The 16,449-nt window shown below is 43.6% G+C and overlaps 1 protein-coding gene across 1 annotated transcript in view; it reads right to left on the bottom strand.

Annotated features, from left to right (window-relative positions):
- Nucleotides 1-16,449, bottom strand: part of lamb2 (laminin, beta 2 (laminin S)) — a 42,225-nt gene that overhangs the window by 14,116 nt on the left and 11,660 nt on the right. Inside the window, exons 5-17 of the mRNA XM_076095336.1 lie at nt 12,358-12,527; nt 12,069-12,204; nt 8,716-8,789; nt 8,433-8,621; nt 7,996-8,059; nt 4,994-5,196; nt 4,732-4,852; nt 4,462-4,650; nt 3,753-3,932; nt 3,033-3,145; nt 1,843-1,922; nt 747-882; nt 478-636 (exon numbers count right to left, since the gene is read on the bottom strand). Of these exons, the coding sequence (XP_075951451.1) occupies nt 478-636; nt 747-882; nt 1,843-1,922; nt 3,033-3,145; nt 3,753-3,932; nt 4,462-4,650; nt 4,732-4,852; nt 4,994-5,196; nt 7,996-8,059; nt 8,433-8,621; nt 8,716-8,789; nt 12,069-12,204; nt 12,358-12,527 (1,814 nt within the window). The remainder of the gene's footprint in view (nt 1-477; nt 637-746; nt 883-1,842; nt 1,923-3,032; nt 3,146-3,752; nt 3,933-4,461; nt 4,651-4,731; nt 4,853-4,993; nt 5,197-7,995; nt 8,060-8,432; nt 8,622-8,715; nt 8,790-12,068; nt 12,205-12,357; nt 12,528-16,449) is intronic.

Here is a 16,449-nt window from a genome sequence, read left to right on the forward strand (position 1 = left end):
AATGAAGAGCAATACCACTTTCTATAACCGTCGTTTATGAAGCTGGAGCCAGGAGACGGTTAGCTTAGCATAAAGATTGGTTCTCTCTGAATCTGCCAACCAGCAACTCTAAATCCCTAATTAACACAATTACAGCTTGTCACATTATATTTACGCAAGCCAGAGTCAATAAACTGTGACGAGATGGATCACGCGCGGGACTACTTCCTGGCCGGTTTCTGTCTTATCACTGTGAGTTTGTCAAGACATAGAACCCCCAATAAAAGATATGAGAGTGGTATCAATGGGCCTCATTCACCAACCGGTCTTGAAGAAGAAATTAAGAACAAAAAGACATTGGTGTGTCAGGCCCAGTCTTCTCATTTAACACTCAGGAAGAGAGAGAATAAGCACATTTCACAAAACTGAACTATTGCTTTAGGGTCTTCATTCTGGTCTGAGCAGTCTACTACAAGCAGAGGCGATAAATACACAGACCTGTGTCTCATAGCGGATAAGCAGGTCATATTCCATGGAGTAGGGGATGTTACTGATGAGGAACTCCAGGGTACCGCCCTCAGGTACCCGAGCAAATCCAATGCCCGTCCATGTGGGGGGGCGACCCGGCTGGTGCTCCCTGGTCTCCAATGTACAGCCCTGAGAATATACAGATGTATTCAGATATTTTCCTAAATATATTTCCATACTAAAGCCACAGAATGACATAACAATAAATGTGTGCTGATGTAGAATAACGGTGGGCTCACCTGCCCCATTTTGGCCAACTCAGCCTCATACATGAAGTGATCCAGAGCCATGAAGAAATATCTGGACTCCACCTGTGTACACTGGCGTCCTGTCATGTGACTGCGGCAGCGACACTGACCGCTCTCCATGGAGCAGCTGTAGAGGAGACATAAATAGCTTTGTTTTTTTCACAGCTACAGTTGATATTTTATGGCTTAGCTGCCAATGCTGGGTGCTTTGAGCTAACGCTAACATCAGCATGCTAACATGATGATGTTTAGCAGGTATCATTTTTTTTACCATGTTCACCATTTTAGCACAGCATGTCTTATCATAAACAAAAGTATTGAACATATTAAAGTTATGAGCTGGTAGCTAGAGAGCAAAAATTCTAAATGTTATCCTTTGTTCTTGTAATCTATACTGGTTATTGGCAATTAGGAATTTAATTATTGTACTTTTATTGATATAATTTCTTTGATAAAAAAAAAATCTTGGCATTAGTATTTTTAATAATGTATTATAAGCTGCTTAGAGCTAATGTTAGGAAGTTAAATAAGTCATAATTCCCCCCCAAAAAATCTGAAATATGGGACTGCTGAGCGATCATCCCATCTCAAGGGAGATAGGGAAAAAGTTAAAGAACGTATCAAATGTCCATTCAAAACCCGAAATGTCAACTTCATGGTGACGCTAGAGGGAGAGTCAGGGGCTCAACTAAGTCATTACGCTTTAACTCCCGGTTTAACATGACTGTCTGTAAAACATTCCACGTCAATGGATCTCACAGTGGCTGAGATATTTCATTGACTGGGTGGCTAATAACATTAAAAAAAGGGACAAATGTTGATTTTCCGTTGTCATCTGGGAGCTTCGTGTATGATGTTTGAATGGAGGATGTCAACTTCTAGTGGCACAGAAAATGAATCCACTCATGAATTGATATGACAACAGGTGTAAAAATGATTGCTCCCGGGGTAAAGGTGGAGGCTAATGAATCTGAGTGCACACACAAAGCTTATGCTGCTATTATGGAGTATTATTATCTCATCCGTAACAGCCTCATACTTCATTAGTGACCTGTGTCCTCGGGACTAAAGCTACAGCGTCACTCACTGGTTGTCCAGGGCTCCACCGATATCACACTCGCAGCCTCGGCAGCCGTTTAGGTCGTGGCTCAGAGCCCAGTGTTCTGGCTGGAAGCACAGAAGGACAGACAGAGGGCAGAGTGATTGACAGACGGAAACAGAGGAGAACAGAGGAGTCAACAGAACTGTCGGCCCCAGACAGACATGATGCATATTACAGAGTGAGAGGGGAACTTCCGCGGCGGTTTGACTGTCATGTCTCTGACTGTCTAATCCAATAAAACAATATTCATAGCTTTGGGGCATACTATCACTGCCCCAGTCCTTTTAAATTTACACTCTGAGATGTTCGCTTTCAAAAAGAGCTGACGTGACAATGTTACTACTGGATATTTTTTGCAGTCAGCAATTTCACATTCGATTTTAAGTATGTTTTGGCTAAAGGTATTTGTACACTAGTCTGTGGTCTGGTTGGTTTACTACAAGCCTATTAGCTCTGACAGCTGTTTGGAAAGCTAACAAGAGAAACTCTGAGGCATGACATTACGTCCTTAATATCATTATAATGACTTCGGCGAGGCAGCTCTGAGCTTTTTTATGTGTATGTGGGGATTTATACTGATATTTTCTACTTTTTCTTTTCTTTCTTTCTTTTTGTTTCAAATACACTTTCAGCACAGTGACAGAAATAATTTTTCCGGAGGATTTGTTTTGTCCAATGTTGACATTACACTCTCGCTACTAAAACGAGGCTCCACAGGGCTCATCAGAAGACGGGATCAACTTTCGGACCAGGTCCAGGCCCTGACCATTTTAGGCCTGCTGTAATCCACACCAACTGGACAAGCATCAAATCCCCGGGCTAAATTTAGGCACAGGGCCCGGGCGGGAGCTCACATTCCTGCCCACGCTATTCCTGGCTGAGAAGGTTTGGGACAAGAGGATGAATCATAACAGGAAGCTGATCAACATCCAATATCTTGGTATTCTGGGCAGAGGGAGTGGAAGGAAAATATAAAGAGTGAAGAAAATCAGGAGCACTAATTTATAAGTGAAAAAGGAAAACAAGGAAAAGGGAAAGATAAAGTCATGTAGTGAAATGTTTTTTTCACAGGAGCACAGAGTGAGTGGTTAAGGAGAGGAAGAGTAAAATGACAGATCCTATTAAGTCAGAAAATAAAAGTCAAGCAAGACAACGTTTTCTTTGCACTGTCTTACCAAACACTGGTCACAGCTGCGTCCAGTGACGAGACGCTTGCAGAAGCAGTCTCCACTGACTGGGTCACACTGGGAGCTGCCTGACACTGTTCCCCTGTGGTCACACCGGCAGGCTGGTGGCACACGGTGGAGGGCAAAATGAATGAGGTTGATCATAGATAGAGAATTAGTTACTGTAGCACACTGAAAAGCAGCGTTTTTGAATTATTATAAAACAAACTACCACCGCTGTCAAGAAAATCCTCAATCAGTTTCTTTGTGGACTTGATTGTCTAGTAGGCAACAGCATAATATTCACTCCTCTACAACACCACTTTTACATTGTTTGTGTGATTAATTGACTAAAATCCCCCCAAAAAAAAGTCTTTCTGTTCAGTCACAGATAGGACAGGAGTGTCGCTTTCTACTTCATGAGCAGTGGCGAGTCATCTTTGGACTTTTCCCTGTGTTTTGCCCTATCCTCTTTGGCACTTCAAATTTTTTATATAGGTTATAAAATGATGTATAATACAGTATCAGGTCTCTATAACTCATACAGTAGATGATTATCGGGTTAGAGCTTTAATAATGCAGAAATTTACACCGCATTCCTTGTATGCTATCAGTAATGTGAAGAGGATGATAACCGATTTCATCATATACTTGTCTATTTGCTGGATGACGATGATGTAATAAAATATATATATATATAGTGTGAATTGTGACAGAGACTGTACTCACGTTGGCAGCCCTGAGGGTTGTGGGGGCTCAGGCCGAAGAAGCCGGTCTTACACTTGTCACAGCGCGGCCCCTCGACATTGGCTTTGCAGCGGCACTGACCTCCCACCATGCCGAGGGAAGGGTCCGTGTTGCTGTCGCACATCCCTCCGTTCTGAGAGCCGTCTGGGTCGCAGTCACAAGCTACGGGAGACACGGGGTGCCAGGTGAGTTATGTATTTTTACGGCTTGGTGTTAGGGTGTGTTGCAGTGTGATTTAATGTGCTGAGAACTACAGGAAGAGCAGCCTCCATTGAGGATCTCTCAGTAGAGGCCATATTCATATTTGTTTCTGATTTTGTAAAATATTTATCATCTTCTTCTACATGTTTCATCAAACCTTCACCAATGCTAGGGGATTGAATATGAATCAGCCTGAAAAAACGCTATCAATACATTTCTCCATATTCCGTACCGTCATAATTTGTTGCCAAAATTTGGTAGACGTGGCCTCAGGGACAAACGCTGTGGTCAATTTCAACATGCGATTGCAGCCACACTTGGGTGATGTGCACATATGAACTCAGAGCAATTCTTTACAATGTGACCTTATAGGTGGTCCTACAGCACAAATATAAGTTTACTTTATATTAGTTTGTTAGGGTAGTTTGACTGCTGAAAAGTTAGATTGATTAATCTGTATGAAAACCACAGTGCACATACACACACTCACCTATGCAGACTCGCGGGTCCCTGATGTCTTTGATGGGGTCTTTGTAGTAGAAGGGTTTGCACGTCTCACAGTTGCGTCCCATGGTGTTGTGCTGACAGTCGTCACACACTCCTCCGCTGAGGTTGCCCGTGGCCAAAAACACCGCCATGTCAAAGTGGCACAGGGTCGAGTGGCTGTTACAGTTGCACTCTAGAAAAAAAGACGTTAATTTCAAACAAATGAGTCATTGCTGACGTGTTCTATTCCGTTTGCTTCCTCCTCTGTACTCACTCTTGCAGGCGTTGGTGCTGCGTCCCTCGGCTGGTCTCCAGGGCAGGTCGTTGTAGAAGTCGTCACACCGCTCACAGTTCAAACCTTTGGTATTGTGGTTGCACACGCACCTGCCGTGAACCTTGAAAGGAAACGGGAGGTGGGAGTTGAAGCAATCATATCTGGGTAGAGGAATCAAATGCTTTTGAAATTATGAGAGCAAATTACAGGAGGAAGCGTGCTAATTAAACGTCTGTGCCGTAACTGAAGCCTCATCACTCACCATTCCTTCTATCTCGTCCTTGATGCCATCGATGGGGGCGCACTCCGAGGCGTGGCCATAGCAGAAGCAGTTTCCGCGTATGACGAGCTCGTATATGGCGTAGTAGTACTTTTCTTTGATTTCAGCTCTGGGGTCCAGCAAGTTGTCTCCCAGTGTGTGAAGCTTGGTGAAGTTCACTCTCAGGTTAGTGATCTTTAGCTGGTCTGTTGGAGAGAGGACACGAAGAGAATAGGTGAGGGGTTAATGTATTCATCATTTTCTTTTTTTGAATTCTCTGTTATATGAAGACTGGTTATGATGGTGTGACACAAGTAGGTGAAAGAAATTGGTTCACAAAACAAACAAATACAAACACTTCACAAACTCCATTTCGCATCAGCAAGAAGGAGTAATGCAGGCGGAGCGTGTGGCAAAGCATTATGGGTAAACAGTTAATGATCTGGATGGTCAGAGCATTAGTTAGTCCTCAGAGTTTCAAGGCAACTTGTTGTTACTTTGAATGGAGGAAGTACGGAGGAGTTTTTTTACTTTAAACCAATGACATGTAGAATCATTTCCATTATATGAGCAATTTCACCATGTCATACGGTAGACCTATAATTGGTAAATGTGTCATTTTCACATCAAAATATATGTATCATCTTTATTTCTATAAAAATGTAGCCACTTTTAATTTGTTCAAGTACAGTCTGGAGTGACATCCCTCGAGCCACGCTGCCAGCATGACTAGCGAAAAATACAAACCAAAACCTGCAACATCACAATTGTTCTATGTGACAAGACCGGAAACATGATGAGGGAATGGATTACTTTTTATCACTCTGTCTTTATGTAAATGTGAGAAGGATTTGGACCATCACTGGCTTGTTCATCAGCTGATCCGTCACATCCAACGATATTGATGCTGGTGTGCAGCTCGGTCATCATCATTAACCTGACCCCTCAGTATTGCTCCTCTTGCTCTGCTACCTTCACTCCAACACTGTTTACTGCTGCAACTCCCTTCCTTCCTTATGCGCTAATTGTTTTGATGTTGGTATTTACTCAAAAATGTAATGTTCATGTTTGTTTGAGGAGGATTAACTCTCCAGCAGCATCCTCGTTGCTTCACGATATATTTGAGAGACACTTTTAAAAATCTTATTGTACAACTATGTCATTCGTACATTTCAAGTACATTTCCAGGCAGGGGCAAATGCAAAGATGACAGCGGAATGTGGTGTTGAAAAGGTTCTAGACACATCCTGCCTCTTTATCCTCTCAAACTATTTGGAGAGAGTTCCTATTAGAGGGAAAGATAACTCCTTTCCATAGAGGTCTGTCTGTCTTTAACAGCCGTGGCTGTTACAGTCCGGCTGTCAACCTGCATCAATACACAAACTAAAGATGTGCTGATGTACCTAAACACACACACCTTTTCTCTTCTTTGTCATACGCACTGTTGTGTTTTGGTAATTGTGAATATAAATTTAAAAAAACAAATGTTTCTCGTATAGTAGAATTAAAATAAACTCTACTTACAACACTTTAGGTTAGCAAATGGGGGAGAAAATGAATTTTAGTTTAAACTCGTATCACTATCATTATCAACATGATGAATATAATTATAAGGACTATGAAGATTTATGACTTGACACCAGAGCAGCTGCAGCCTGCGTTGAGTCCTCTTTACAAGCTCATGAAAAAAGGACATAACATTCAGCTTTCTGAATCTCCTGTCATTTTGAAAACCTGCTGGAGTTGAAGCGGCGGCGCTTCAATAAGATGGATGAAATCTTTCACGGGAGGCTTTACTTTATCTGCAGTAATAGAATCCCTCTCTGACAGACAAGAGCTAATCCCTCCAGCTCCACTGCACTAACACGCCGTCTGCTTCTCCTCTGTCCAGATGGGCACCTTTAGCCAACAGCAGTTCCTGTTTGCAGTCTACCCATGGATGTACAGACAACTATCACTGGATTACTCACTGGTTTAAATACCAAGTTGATTAAGTTACAAAGAATAGTTCTGTAACACAGAGAATCGGTCAGACAGAAGATGATTCTTTAGGACTCTTTGCACTCCACTGAGCCTCCTTAACAGGCTCTACCAGAGAAATGCTTTAGTTTAGAGATGGTTGAAGTTAAAGTCAAGGCTATGATTTGAGTTAAGGTCCGCCAATCAAAAAGGCAGAATATGTACAGAGAAGTGATGCAGAAAGAAATAAAACAAGCAAGCCAACAGGAATAGAGGCTTTGTCTTGAAACCAGCAGACAGTAAATATGGATGGCTCAGCTGTGAGGAGGTCCGGGGTCTCCATGTGGGCCGGTTGCCGGGAGATATTTAACAACGACAAGAACAAGACAACCTCTGCTGCTGCATTGGAAAGCGAGCTCGGGTTTCTGGGAACAGTTCTCATGTCCTGCCAGTCTAAACACGAGGGCCAGGACAGTGATGCTGTGTGGGAGAGAAACAGCTGCTTTTCACATCTCTCCACGTCTTCCACACAGCAGGGCCATGTTTCACAGAGAGAGGGGCTGCTACAGTCCGTTATGTGTCACAGCTGGATCGCTGGAGACTATTGTGTCGGCCGGAGTTTGATTTATGGCGACAAATGTGACGACAGCTCGCAAAGGAACAGGGCGGCGCTTTTGTGTGGAATCATTTCTTAAACTCAGGGTGCTTTCACACCTGATCCGTTCAAACAAACTCAGGTCTGTTTGCGAGGTTGGTACGGTTGATGTGAAAGGTGAAAGAGTAATTGTGGAAAGGGTAAAAGCCTCCAGCCTCTGGTGGTCCTCATGGCAACGGTTGACTTGTACCTGAGGGCCGGCGTTGCTAGGTGACACGGTGTCAACTTCTGTACTCCAGCTGGTTGTCGAGCTTTTATAACCCCTTACATAACAGAGCCTTCTGCGTGCAAAGCAACATTAACACGACTAACATGGACACTCGACAACACATGAGTGATTTTTCATGTTAAACACGATCAAAATGCTGTTGAAGATATGAGCGTGACTCACTCTGGATGCTCGGGCTGTATGGATCCTCAATCCTGATGGCTGGCTCCAACACTCTGTAGATGACCTAGACCAGGACACGCATATTATGCACACACATATTTGAACTATCCGAGACTTAAATAAGCAGCGACATGTGCAGCATGAGTCTGAATCAGACTTTGTACTTTGTGGTCTGCATGCCTGAGCAGTGGGCCTATCCACTGAAAATAAATGCAGTATTCCTAAAAACTATTCCTTAAGGTCATTATTTTGAGGGCACAGCCATCAGAAAGATTAGCTCCAAAAAATAAAAACACCTTACTTTCACAACAAAATCCACTTATTCTGAAATTAAACAACTTATGTGTCAAATCTGTAAAATAGAAAACAGAAACAGCTCTAATGTTTGTCTTGAACAACTTATTTGACTCTTCCCATTCCTTTAATCAATCGCTCACCTCTCCCTCGGTTGACGGCTCGATGTCAGAGTAGCGTGACTCACAGATGACGTCATTAATGTTGCGCAAAGGACCCTGGGAGACTCTGGGAAAGGCAGTAGCACAGTCGTGGGAGAAGTAGCGGTAGATCTGCCAGGTGCGACCAAAATCTGCGGAGCGCTCGATCAGCATGGCCGCCGGACGGAAGGTCTGCGGGAGAAGAAGTGTTGTTGACAGAAATGCTGCAATGTATTTGCTGTGAGTCAGTGTTTTCAGCTACTTGGGGAAACAGCTTTTTTCCTACCTTGAAGGTCATAATCAGGTGAGTGAAATGAAACTCTGCTTCCAGATCCAGCTGGACGGAGACATCCGACCTTCCTGGGAGAAAAAGTGACAGAGAGAAAGATGTTTACATAAAGCCAACGTTTTCCTTCACAGCTGACGGATCTCACTTAGATTGCATGAATAATGTATAAACCGCTTGCACTGTGACAGATGAATGACAGAGAACAATGGCTAGGGGCAGTAAGTGAAGTAGCGACCGTGCTTTTGACTTGAGGAATGGCATCTTGACAGGAAAAGGCATTCAGTCTTGGCAGGAGAAATGTAGAGAGCATGTCGGAAAGGCCCCCGCACTTCCTGAGGACCACTTTCACTCTCCTGTGTGTTGACTTACATGTTCAGCACAAAGCCAAGAGGACTTTCCCATCCTAATACTAATACATAAAGTGGGAGGATAACTTTTTAACATAACTTTTAAAGCTAGGATAGAAATTCTCTTTACCTCTCGACTAAATAAAATTATAATCTGGTATCTGTGGCTGACTGAACAGGACTGTAATAAGTGCGTCCAAACATTTATTTCCGCCCCAAAAAATGATTGGACAGGCTGCTAGCTTGACAGCTGTTAGCCTTAACAATAGCAGAGACCGTTGTTTGTGTTCATTATGATAACTCTGGGGGGAGCGGTATTGGAGGAAGGCCTGAAGGGACGGCTTCTTCAGTGTGGCAACCCTGGGCTGGGTTTATTGGGTGGATAGCGTACTCTTGCTGGTTTCTCTGGTGCTGCCGAGCCAAGCTTTAAACTGGTGATTTAAAGACAAACCCACGACACGGCTCTTTAATAAACACATGCAAAAAGAGAAAAAAAAGACTAAAGGAGAATTTGTTTTGAAGCCTACACACATCCATGTCTCCTGGGGAATCACCTTTTTAACATTCACAACTCGCAGGTAATGACAGTGTGAATGCGTGTGATGTGGTACTTCCCTGAGGCCCGTTGGAGAGTTGGAGAGCATTAGGAAGCAAAAGAGAAATGTAGTAGATGGTGTCCTATGCTATCTATATGGTCAACCTACCTATTTAAGCTATTTCTATACAAACAATGGCTCAAATAACTAGAACGTAAAATGTGTTGTTCGTAGTGATGAACCCTCGGTTCCCCTGTAACTATTTTCTTTCTAACGAACTACAGCCGCCAACCGTGTCATACACTTGGCAGCAGAGAGAAAAGAGTTCCTACATGAAACTGCTCACAACAAGGTCTGTGGGCTTTCTTGAGTAACCGGGTCATGATTTCTAGAAAGAGGCATTTCGGTTGAGATTTCTTTGCCACCTCAAGCCGAGTGGCATTTGGTTCCATTATGTTGGAGAGAAGGCCGACATTTCTACGGCCGATATCTCCTACACTCTGCAACTTACACCAGAATATAGATTGATAAATAGCACTACAGGTAAGATGACAAATACATATTTTTAATTTTGGGTTTGCTTTAAAGGAGAGGCATTAAGCCCAAGGGCCTGAGTAAACAGACCGATTATTAAAGATCCTTTCTTTAAATGGTTTAGCTAACCAATGGGTCAATCTCCCAAACTAGAACCACAAATACACACATACATCGACACAAACAACTCCACAGTCAACCTCTAATCAAAAGCTGACCATGCACAGGAAGTAAAGAGATGGAAAAGAAAGAGGAGGAGGGCTGTGACTCAGCTAGAGCGGAGGACAATTCAAAGGGTGAATCTTGAGCCTTGCTGAGAGAGAAGTTTGTTGTGCAAGTCAATTTGCAATGGAAAAGACACTCGCTTGCGGTGCCATGTAATGCCTGCATTTATGCATGCGATCCCATGAAATTGTAATTCCAATTAATAAGTGCACACAACCAAACCTCTGTTATCCATATCAAATGGCCGCACTGTGCCACCACCACCACGGTGGACATGCCACAAAGATGCCATGGAAAAGCAGTGGCAACCAGGGGTAAAAATAGCCAGTACACTTCCTGTCCCCCTTCTTCTTCTGTTTCTCTCTGCTCTATTCTGGGTCTGACGCTGCTGTACAGTGCTGTCATCAACAGCACTCCATTACAGCGGCACGGCTCGCACACAGCTGAAATAAGCCGTCTCTCTGGGCAGAGCTTCACAGTCGCTCATTGTGTCACAGTGAGTGGAAACACACCGGTTCCCTCTCTCTGTCCTTGCTACTGTCTCTCACTCAGTCTGGAATACTCCCCCGACTCTCGCTTACATCTTGCCATCAGAGCTTGTGCTTTTCTCCTCTCCCTGTCATGCCCCTTCTCTCTCTGTTCAGATGCCAGAGCAGGGCCAACTCTGTTATTAAGCCCGTCTGTAGCTGGTCAGAGGGTGTGTGTGTGGGTGTGTGTGTGTGTGTGTGAGCGTGCAGAAGCAATACTGCTCATAAAGTTCTCCATAGCTACCAGTTTCTTGCTGCTAGTGTGTCAATAAACTGTTAGGATCTTATTCCTTTCCAATGCTTCTCCTCTTTTCAATTTAATTATTTCTGCTTCAAAAAAACATCAAATTTGTTTGTAATAACCCTTAATTGTCTCCCCTCTAACCCCCCCCCGCTCACATTCTTCTCCCAAATATTTATAACTTTAACTATATACCAGCACGATTAAGTGCAGGCCATATTTAGTGTATCACATAACCGACTTTGGCAGGGTGCAGGGCCCATTTAAAACATACAGCATGAGCAGTTTCTGAAGCAGTTCTTATGTGTTGAGGCTTTTAGGAGCAGTTCAAATCAATTATTGCAGCTTTAAGTTAAGGTTTGGTGCAAATGTGTAAAATATATTTAGTGTTTGCACTATCTGGTTGTATGCCAATAGTTGTACTTACTGGGTGGATGTACTGTGTGTAACGGCGATAGCGTTGAATGTTTGATGCTCGGCAGACTTGCTTTATGAACATCATATTAAATCAATTCATATAGATAGTTTGTAAATGCCTAACTGTGAACCTGACTGTAGCGACTAGTGTTTTTCCTCTCACGCCCACGTGTACCCATGCTTGCTAAAGACCACCTTCATTTCCCACAATCCTTGTGTGCATTGCCCTGTTCCGTTGCACGCTGCCACTTTCTAATAAGGCACCCGATATAAAGAGTTTAAACCTTGTAACTAATGACTTTATTAATGATAACTCATCATTTTTTTGCTCTTCACTTATATAATTGCATTTTTATTCCGGCTTGTCAATAACCTATACAGTCTTAGTTAATGGATTATCAACCATTAACTCTTTTTAAAGGGTCTCTTATAAGAAAGTGTCAAGTGGGCAGGTTAGAAGTCAGTAACAACAATAACTACTTCTTTTCAATGCAGGACAAAAGTGAGCATGAAGTCTCCTCACCATTCTCAGACTGCCACCAGCACTTCTTGCGGTGGGGTTTGAAGGTGGTGATAACGTTCTCTACCCGGTGGTTGATGGTGTTGTACACTGGGTCATACGGCCGTCTAGAGTCACAGTCGAAACACTTCTTCTCATCCTGCGGCAGGAGAATAAAAGGTCGGTGTTACGAGGTCAAAGGTGACGGACTTCAGGGATCAAAGAGAAACCCAGAACCACAGACAGAACGTAGAGAACAGAGATGGGGCCAACACAAAATTGTTATCTGACTTAATATCACACACATACTGACCTGCAGATGGCTGACAATGCAGTAGGGCTCTTTTCTCCTCATCCCGCACGTGGACGAGGCCTTCAGGTTCTTCTCTCGTCCAACCAGCAAGTCTCCCGTTGCCGGGTAACAGCTGCCTTGGTTACAGCCGTGGCTGTAGTCGGGCTCCTGGCCAACGGCAGCAGCCAGGACTAGAAGGAGGGAAACAGGAAATAGATTACAATCAACAGGAAACAGCTGTGCAGAGTGGCATCGTCTGCTATTAGAGCACCCATTCACAAGCTCGTGTTGGTAAATAAACGTCTTGAAATCAGTACCCTTCTTTCTGTCTTAAAAAAGAGAGAACATCAACTGTTCTTATCGCTTCCTGAAGGGGACAGACTCCAGGATGGGAAGGGAACCAAAGTGAGCTAAACTTGAGGGTTTTCTTCTATGTCTGAGTCAACTTTCAATCCTAAATTGCATATATTAGGTAACCCACTAGTTAGAGATATGGCATTATGGTTACTACAGACTTCTCTACAGTGAACCATCTTTTTGTAAAAATGGTTCCAGCTTGTTTCGACATGGTGTAGCTTTGTTGTTGTTCGATGTGAGATCACATGTGAGTATTAGTTTGATACTTGAGAATTAAAAAACAAACGCAGAAACTATAAAGCTGTATATGTACGTATGTTACCGTTTTTGGGGTCTTGTAATCATATTTGCCATAGCTCTTGGGGGGAAATAATTCCTCAAACTTCTTGTGAAGCCTCATAGAGGTCACGGGTTACTCAGGGCTTATTGAGCTGGAACCTGGCCCCCCTGCTACGAGACAGCTACTGCTTGATCAAGAGCCGATTCAATGTTGAGGCAACATCCAGTGGGAGGGGGATTATCTGCAGGCTACCCTGCAGGTTCAGGCTCTGCTGTCTGCAGGAGTCCCACAGAACTGCCCTGACAAGAGGCCCCAGCTACAGGCTAAATCTGAGAACCAACCAGACCAGGTCCCACAGAGACCAACTAAGACCAAGTACGTCTTTTGAATAAGAGTGAATGATTATTTACTGAACATATCCAACAAAAAGCTCATTGACTTGGTGTAAATGTAGAACCGTGGAGTGAACAGATAGTGTGTCATTCTGTGATCCAGCACTGGAGCCTTGGTGTGACTGAATAGCTGCGCTATGAGTGGGAGTTAAAATAAACCTTATAAACGCTCACGACAACCAGCAGCAGCCGCCACACATTCCACAGGACATCTCTACGTGAGTCTCTCCCACATGCCTCTGGGAAGCTGTGGTCTGTGAGGAGACGGGTATGAGGGGAGCGGAGACCCAGAGGGCTGTCAGTCTACGGTCTGTCCACAACAGGTGGTTCTGATCCTCCCTTTAATACGTACGCAGACTACACGGCAACACGCAACTTCTCTACAAAACGCTCCTACACATTTCAGGGTTTATTTTCACATTACCCAACAGATGAGAAGATGAACACTTGTATCTGGGGAGAACAAATGTAATTTTCTACGGATGGACAATAAAGTTATATTCTCTTCTATTAACACAGCTGTCGACATTCACACCTGGGAACTACACAGCACAGAGCACACAGCTTCACTTCAGCATCTGGGGGCTTCGTGCCTTACTCCTTGCTGCAGCAGCTAAAGGGACAATTTGAAGACAGAAAAACTTAAAGCACATATTTTTCTTGTCGAGCAATTCTTATTGCGAACAATTGAATTTGAGCACACTCAAGTCTGTTCTGCACTCAGCAAATGTATTTGTAATGCCCCTTCTCACTCAGTTTCACTCAATGCCCGCTCTGTGCAGTTAGCTTGCAGAGAGGAAAACTTGAGAGAAAAAGGTTATCGTGTGCTCATGTGAATAATAGCAAACTAAACTAATTGAGCACTAAATTCATTGTTTCATTGCTCGTTCCTTGTGTGATAATTTATCTACAATTTGTGTGCTTGCAAGAAAACCTCTTACTGAAAAGGTCTCCTTGAGGCACAAATATAATTCCACATGACTTTGTCCATTGCACGCTCCGAAGACAGTTCACGACCAGCAACCTTTCACTGTAAGTCTCATTTAATCATATTTAAATCATGTTTTTGTCCATTACTGCACTGCCTGAGCCTCATCTAAACGGCCTCTGAATGATGGTTTGAATGCCCAAATTACAGCTAACCTTTAGCACCTTCAAATCTAGATCAGGACTGCTCCTTGAGAGTTTAAAGCCTTGAATAATTAAAGCCACATTTTCTGTTGAGTGGTAATTTTACAAAGCAGCACAGCACATCTCCCTGGCAAACACAATGGGCCTCATTCACCAGTATGTGAATAGAAATAAGTGGTCAAATTAGTTCTTACCATCAAGCATATGAAGCCTTCTAAATTGACAGCTGCGTGTCGGATATTTGCAATCAGCATACTGCCACGGCCTTTATTCCTGATAGATAGAAATAGGTTTGCTGAGAGCTTTATCATGGGGGAAGCGGTGGAGTTGTTGTAAGAGAGAAGCGCGGCCCCTTGAAGCAAAAAAGCTAAAGAATTTCACCACTGCTGCCATTAATATCGGCTACATATGCGCAATTTCACAACACTAGAAATTGGTGGAATATGGTTGTTTGAAGGAGAGGTTTTCACAGCAATATCAAATGAGAATTAGAGGTGGAATTATGACCTGTTTAACTTTCTGAAACTAGCTGGAAGCGTCTTATAATACACAAATAAAACTACTGCTACAATTAGTTGTTCAGTTGTTTTGACTTTTGTTTATTTCTATTGCTCCTTAACAAAGCAGAAGTATTTTTTATCCATCTACTCGATGGAGTAATCGGTAGAATACTTCATTATAAAACAATCGATATTTGCAGCCCTAGAGACAGGTTGTTGTAGCCGTGAGTGCATTATCACAGCCTGACACTGCTGTGAGGCCAGCTGCAGATAGGGAGCCTGCTGGGAACAGTGCAGAGGAGGATTTCACATGGACACACACACACACATACACACTCGCTCTGGAGGAAACCTGTGTTTGCCTGGCATCTGGACAAGTCTCAGGTTGGTGCCAGCCAAGTGAGCAACAAGCATGCAGTAGGTCACAAACACGCGCCTACACTACGCCCTTATGTGCACCTGTGCGTCCATACAGAGACACAGGCCCACTCATTCATAGCTGACACTCAAACCCGACGACACAGAACGTCAGACCGATGGACCAATTTCCAAGCTAATGTCGGCATTGAGTAGGTGCTCGTTGGCCACACAAAAGACACCTATTAGAGGATTTGTCTGGGTATCAGGTAACAATCTGAGCTGCTTCTCATTTATCCTTATCAGCGAGGACACTGAACGACATAATGGCCCGTGATTTAAAAAGGAAAAGGACCTGAGGTCGTTCCCTTATCCTTTATCTGACTCTGAGAGCAAGGAAGAGAGAGTGAGAACACAAACGCAGCAGGTCCGATGGGGGAAAGAGAGGCACAGTGCAGAGTCTTTGTACAGACAGAGGGAAGACCCATCGAGGCACAACTTCATATCTATTCTGGAAACTTTTGGCACGCACTCAAAGGTCTGTGTGTGTGTGTGTGTGTGTGTGAGTGTGTGTGAGAGAAAGACCAGGGAGGGAGGAGGAGCGATGCAGACGTCTGATGTGTCGTATAATCACAGGCCTCCTGTCGTCTTTTATCTCCGTGTTTCTGTCTGTTTGTTTGTCTGTGAAAATCTACGCAGGATTAACACGAGCTGGCCTGGCATCACCGCGGCCTCATGAAAACAAGATAAACAAAACAATGACACGCGTATTACTTATTATTACACAGACATTTATTATGATGGGATTTATGCATTTTCACCTTTAAAAACACTATTTTTCTTCTTCATTAGTCCAAACATCAAACGATAATGACGTGTCATTGCTTGTTACTATCACGTGGAGGCTGTGTCAGGGTGACGTCATGGCTCGTGTAGCTGACAGTGATCAGACCGCTGCAGCCTTGATGTGAGCCAGGGACGGAGGCTCAGTGGAGGGGGAGATAAATGGATGATGTCTATCATTTGGTAGACACTATGCAAGGCAACTTACAGTGCAGTGGGCAAAAACATACTTTTAAAGTAGAAGCTCTATAGC

Source organism: Anarhichas minor, unplaced genomic scaffold (genome assembly GCF_050575085.1).
Source record: "Anarhichas minor isolate MPS153535 unplaced genomic scaffold, ASM5057508v1 ptg000020l, whole genome shotgun sequence".
Lineage (NCBI taxonomy): Eukaryota > Metazoa > Chordata > Actinopteri > Perciformes > Anarhichadidae > Anarhichas > Anarhichas minor.